Below are 6862 nucleotides of genomic sequence, written 5' to 3' on the forward strand. Positions count from 1 at the left end.
AGCTATCTTCACAGGGCTGTGAAGTTGGCTTCCACCTTGAGGTTCCCAGCTTCCTTCTCGCGGCATAAATCGGGCATCGTCAGAAGGAGAAACATCCTACTGTTCAAAAATGCTGCGAAATCACTTCGTAACAAAAGGGTGATTTCGCAACACTTTGCAAAATGCTTCCTTCAGCTCGGAGTGATTGGCTTGTAATGGCTGCAACTTCTTCGTTTCAAATCCGAATTGCACACCGTTTGAAGCATTGGATTGTTGACTTCCTGAGCTTTGAAATGGTATATAGCATGCATCATTTGGACTTCAGAAAGTGCTCCAAAAGTGGCCGCTGTGACTGTCATCAAGAATATGCTCTATGGCAGATTCTCTTTGCTTTTTCTCCTTGCAATCCGGATTTACTCTTGTCAAATGACTTCTAAGCTTTGCCCAAGATCCTCATAACTCTCCTCAGTCTTGACTTGCTTTGGTGATCAAAATACTAACAAAAACACCAAAACTTACACAAAGTGATTAAAATTGCTTTAAAGGATCCTTAACATGCCAATTGAGTTAAAAGGCCTAAACTACTACTCAAAAGTGTTTAAAAGGATTAATTATAGGCTATCAAATAGCACTTTTTGAGTAGTAATCAATGATCAATATATATATATATATATATATATATATATATATATATATATATATATATATATATATATCATGAGCAATATATAGAAGCTAAGCTAATGTGCAACTCATGAAAACATTAGAGTTCGTTTAATTAATTTGTAAGTCAAAAAGATTAAAAATTTATTAACATAGTTTGATTTATTAATGGAGATTGACATATTTTGATCACTCAAATGAATAGATCTAAATTATATAATAATAAATAAATAAAATAAGAATAGCATGATTTTCTAAAATGGTGAAAAATAATAATAATAATAATAATGTAGATGTGTGTCGTGTAGCAGAGGGTTTAAAAGAGAAAAAATAAATGCGTGTGGATATCTAGGGAAGGAAGAAACAAAAGAAGAAGAAAAAAAAAGTGTTATATATTATTATAATAATAGTAATGGTGTAGTTGGTGGCTTAAAGTAATGGTGTTGCAGGTCTTTGAAAGTAATAATAATAATAATAATAGTTTCTTGTATAGGTTTTAATTTAATTTAAGTATATAAAGAAATAAATAGTGCGGGTAAGATTAGGAAAGAAAATGAATTTTACAATAATTTGGAAACTCAGTAAATTAATTTATTATTGTTTAGTAAGTTGAAAATAATATTGGGTAGTAATAATATTAGCATGAAAAATTAATTAGGATCCCTAATACTAAATAAAATATTTTTAGGATTGTGAAAGTTTTTCCTTTAGATAATTGTGTATGATATTATGTTAGGTGATGAGTAAATTCGTCAAGCTAAAATACTTTTAAATTTTGAGCGCTTATTCAAGGTAAAGGAAATTAATGCAGATTTTTATAAAAGAAAATAATTTTCTTTTTATATTGTATTTTGAAGTGTGTAAAAATATTAATTTTATCTTTACGCATGAATCAAATATGTGTTTTGTATGAAAAATATATTTTAGCATTTTCTTTGTTTATGAAAAATGAAAAATTTAGGAGATATGATGTTTTGTTTTGTAAGTTTGAATTTATGAAATAAAGTGTTTGACTCTAGATTATATGACCCTAGTCAACGGATTATAAATGTTGACATTTTCGATGCTAGTCAACAGGTTATAATAGTTTATATTATATGACCTAAGTCAACGGGTTATAATAATTGACCTTATGACCCTAATCAACAGGTTATAATTGTTGACATTTGGTTTTGTTCACCTTAAATGGAACAAATTTGAAACTAATTACTCAATTGTGAAGTCTCACCTAATTGGAAACCATTTTTCGTATGATAATCAGAGTAAAGATATTTTGAATGTATTCGAATTGGTTTTGATGATAAATTGTTTTGAAATGGATATGAAAAAGTTTTGTTGAAAAGTTTGAATGTATTAGTATTTTGAACTCAAAAGTTTTTATGAAAATAAGTATATGTCATATCTCTTGTTTGCAAGTATGATTAAAAATGTTTTATCCATGAAACTATATTAATGTTCCTTATTGGGCTTTGAGTTCATTCCCTTTTGTGGATAATCTTTCAAGTAACCTCAGTTCGGGCGGGGAGTGATTATTAAGAGGGAAATTTGGCTTTATTAGGACATTTATTTAAACTTTCTTTATTTTGGACATTGTTTAGATGTTAAAACTTAATTCTCGTTTGAATTATTTTGAGTTTAGAGTTATTTGGACAATAACACTTTAGTTGATGTATTAGTTTTTTTTAAAGTTGATACTTTGAGATTTTAGAATTTTGTCATACTACTTTGAACGGGAATTTGGTAATTGGTAAATTTTTAGTTACAATACAAATGTTTGTGTCATTTCCACTTTGAGTCTTTCGGCTTGAGGTGTAAAATGACCGTCATGTCTTTGGAGTGGGTTTTGTGGCGTGATAGAGTTGTGACATCCCACACCGGATAGAGGGGAAAGTTCCTAACACTGTATAAGTATGGATTCCTCTTAAACTTGTAAACTCGTTTTAAAGCCATAAGGACCCCTTTGGGTTTAAAGTAGACAATATCTATACGGTTGAGAGCGAATCGTTACAAATAGTATCAGAGTTGATCCTCGACCTCGGTGTGGGGATTTGTTTGGCCTCGTGGGGGGTGTTTGTCTGTTTGGCCCCGTAATCCCATGGGATACAACAAAGACGTTATGTCTGCACCGAGTGAGGTGTTTGTGACATCTCATACCGGATAAGGGGGGAAATTCCTGACGCTATATAAGTATGGACTCCTCTTAACCCTATAAACACGTTTTAAAGTCGTGAGGGCCCCTTTGGGTTTAAAGCGAACAATATCTATACGGTTAGGAGCGGGTCTTACACAAAGAATTTTCCACATCCCAACAAACCTGCTACACTTGCAAACAAGTCAGAAATCTCATCACGCTATCCATCTCTTATTAAAAAATCTAGAGAAATAAGAATTTTAGCCCTTGTCCCTTATTTCAATGGAAGAATTCCAAACATCTGTCATCTACGCATTCTTAAAAATCAACAAAGCAAAAGGTGTGATGGAAACAACACACATAAAAGGTTATCACCGCATTACCTATCTTTCCAAAAAAGCACCCTCCACCCATTACCCACCATAAAAGAACATTTAAATATCACGATATCCCAATCTTTCTTTATTACTTTCCACAATCCAACCCTATACCCCTTTTTTACCTTCTTTGTTCCCTCTATTACCTCCTTTGTTCCTCCTGAATTGAAGGTTAAAATCACACTTATTCATTTGAAGCATGAGGTGTGTTAGATTCAAGATCATACCTCATATCTAGGCCCCAAGTCGCATGACTGCCTTCACTTTTATGTAGTGCTGTTTTTTAATTCCTAAATTAGTCATACTTTTCTTAGTTAATGAAAGCCTAATGTCATGAAAATATCTTATAATCTTTTATAATAATATATATATGAATTAAAGGAAAATAAAAAGGTCAAAAAGTGAAAATAAAGAGATATTGTAATCCATATATCTAAAGGGTCTTTAAATGAAAGATTAAGAAGTACTAATCTCAATAATTCTTTTAGTGAAGGTCCTATGTCACGATGATACATTTAACGGAAACCGCGTACCATGCTTTTACCCTTCAATCAAGGAAGACTAGAGATTTAAAGATCCTAACTTATGGAAAAGTGATTCAAATTTATATATCATGAATTTAAGTGTTTAATATATCCATTTTTTCTTTTTATTTTATTTTCTTTGTATTTTTCTAAAAAAATTTTGGAAATCGATCGTAACCGTAAGGAATGATACTTTTTGGAGTAAACTTCAAAACACATTATTGAAGCATAAATATAGATCTTAAAAAGCCAAATTAATTGCGGAGCAATCCAAGTTCTTGTCCCACTTCCGTAGTTTAAAATTTAAGTCCAATTATTTGAGGAGCAATCCAAGTTCTTGTTCCACTCCCGTGGTTTAAAATTTTGTGGGAGCGTTGATGCTTCACGATTACAAAGTTATTAAAGATAAATAGTTTCTAATTTTAATAATAGAAAATAATTTTTTTTTAAATGAGAAAAAAAAAGGTTTGATGACAAAGTTCGGATTAAAAATAATTTTTTGAGAATTTGTCATGAATATCTTATAGAATAAATTTGAGCTATTTTTAATTATTATTATTATTTTTTTTACAAAGTGTTATAAAAAACGATTAAAGAAATAAGGAACGCTTTAAAAACATTGGCATTATATAAAAGTGTATGATACATTTAAGCAAAAATAAGTTGTGAAAACTGTTTTCTATAATTAAACTTTGTAACAAAATTTCATTCCTAAACCAATTAAAAACAATTTTTAACGCTGTCAAATAAATTGTAATTTTCTTTTTTAAAACCTAGGCGACCATTCATGCAACCTTCACATCCTTGTAGAAATCAAGTGGGATTAGCTAAATGATTTTAATATTAAAACTATTGGATGCCAGTTAATTTTTATATAAAATAGTCAAAACTTTATCCAATAATATCATAGTTAAGATTATGAATTTAGACAAGAAGGTTAAAGCCTAACCTAAATTCTACAATTTTATTTATATTTTATTTTTTCTAAGCTTCCCGATGTAAAGTGGTATTTCTCCCACGTGAATTTGATTGGTTGATATCTAAATTTATGAAAAAAAAATTTGTACTTTTCAAATAAATTTTTAAAATAAAATTTAGATTATAAGAGTACGTTTTATAGTGATTTTAAAAAGTATTTTTAATTTAATTTTTAAGTATTAAAAAATCAAAAACACTTTTTAAAATAAGTACGAAACACAATTTAACTCTCTTAAACATTTGTTAAAATTGACCTATCAATAAATAAATTAAAAAGCAAATAACAAAAAATTGATCTCTCTTTCTTTTCTTCTTCTTTTTATTTTTTATTTTCATTGCGTGCAAATGGGAATTTAAAAAAATTACCGAAAGTTTGCGTGAGGTTTTTTAAATTTTGTTGAATATAAGATTCCCATTAAGATAGCGACCAAACACATGTTAAAGGGCAATTGCATCCCCTTGTAATACGTTTGACAATAAAACATCGAGAAGGGTATCTACGCACCTAGGACTGATAATTTATCATGGAAAGCTTATTTTAGTAAGGCGTTCACATTCTGAAATATAAAATTATTGAAATAAACAAGGCAATATTGTTGAACGTTGGATCGATGAAGCAGCTGACCGTGTTGGATGTTGGTTATCCACGCTTAGTCATGGAAACAGTGACATTTACGAACTCAGTCTTCTCTCTGGACATGCGATCAGCCACAATCTTTTGGTACCTGCTGAACACTTCCTCTATTATTCCATCACCGAAATAGCTTACCAGCAATGGCTCCGCCACTGCTCTCATCAACTTGGCCACATTGTACCCACCATCTTCGTGAGCATCTGATGGGCAGAATTCACCGTGATACGCGTTCCAGTTGACTTCAGAAGCCTCCAGCCTATTTATGGTAAAGGATCCTTCCTTTTCAACCTCACATTTTACTTCAGCTGGGGATGGTGTATACTGAGGAATATTGAAGGAATCCATTTTCTCCTCCTCTACGAGCCCCTGCATTTAAAAATCTTTAAATTACATATGCTATTGCTGAATGATTTAATCTATACAACTTGGCAACATTAAGGCTTGTATGAATTGAATGTGCACCTCTGCCACCATATCGTTGAGAGCCACAGCTAAGAGCTCCCAAATGTAGCAACATTCTTTGCTAGAGGGATCTTCACTTATTCTTCCTAAAAATGTTAAAACCATACTCCCTCCTTCCAGTAGTTCCTCAGACCGACACCTGAGGAACATGGAGAAATCGGTTTGGAATTGCTCATAGTATGCTTTAAGCACGCTTGGTGGGCTCGAACTTGCCATGTAAATGTTCCCTTTGTTACTCTCCAGTCCTCGAGGAACCTGATGAACGATTGAAACTTCTAACTTACATGCTTTCTTCTTGGTTAATACTAAATCATCATAAACCATTATTTAATTAAGGGCAAAAAGTCACCTGAGACAGCCATTGGAGACTGTAAGAAGAATGGACAAAATGAAGACTTTTGCCCAGGAAGAGCCTGCCGTAGAAAGAACCTGGAACTCCGGTTACAAAACATGATTCAGCGCCTGCTCCCATTGTTTTCTGAAGATCTTTTTGGAAAGTGGGCAAGGATTTGAAAATGGTGTTGAAATCATTCCCCGGCAGATCATTCAAAAACACTTGAATTTCGGGCAATTCATGCCCCATTTTCTTGTGCACCTTGTCCACTGTAGTGACGAATTCCAAGACTGCAAACAAAGTGTTGGGTCCAGAAGAACAACCCAAGTCTGCGATACATAGCCTGGCCGGAAAGTTGTTGCAGAAGAGATTTGATATTGCTTCGTCGGTTATGGGCTTTGTCAAGGATATTACTTTTTTCTGCACCATTAAAGTAGAGTTTGTTATTGAAAACTTTTAAAAAAAAACGGCAGTATGTGACACCTGCATGACATAAAAACAAAACATCGAAAATACATGGGTGCTAATTATCAATCAGTATGTCTCGACTATACATTCTTATTCAATAAAAGGAAGCAGCTCATATATATAACATATGCATAAATATTGATGAAGAATTAAATTCAGCAAACACACCTGAAGTAGTGAGTTTTGTGCGTAACTGGTATCCCCATTTCCTCCCTTCATGCAAAGCACTTGCACTACTTCCATCTCTCCCTTCCTCCCTCCTCGCTAATTGCTCTCCCTCAGTTGGCAATTGGAATGTGAATTGTGTTGAAG

The 6862-nt window shown here is 32.3% G+C and overlaps 1 protein-coding gene across 1 annotated transcript; it reads right to left on the minus strand.

Annotated features, from left to right (window-relative positions):
- Positions 1-5136: 5136 nt before the first annotated feature.
- LOC100253073 (S-adenosyl-L-methionine:benzoic acid/salicylic acid carboxyl methyltransferase 2) lies at positions 5137-6862 on the minus strand. Its single transcript, XM_002262723.5, has 4 exons — positions 6719-6862; positions 6098-6502; positions 5749-6003; positions 5137-5652 (listed from the first exon to the last, which is right to left on the minus strand). The coding sequence occupies exons 1-4, from the start codon at positions 6791-6793 to the stop codon at positions 5293-5295; spliced, it is 1095 nt and encodes a 364-aa protein (XP_002262759.2). The 5' UTR covers positions 6794-6862; the 3' UTR covers positions 5137-5292.

Source organism: Vitis vinifera, chromosome 4 (genome assembly GCF_030704535.1).
Source record: "Vitis vinifera cultivar Pinot Noir 40024 chromosome 4, ASM3070453v1".
Taxonomy (NCBI): Eukaryota; Viridiplantae; Streptophyta; class Magnoliopsida; order Vitales; family Vitaceae; genus Vitis; species Vitis vinifera.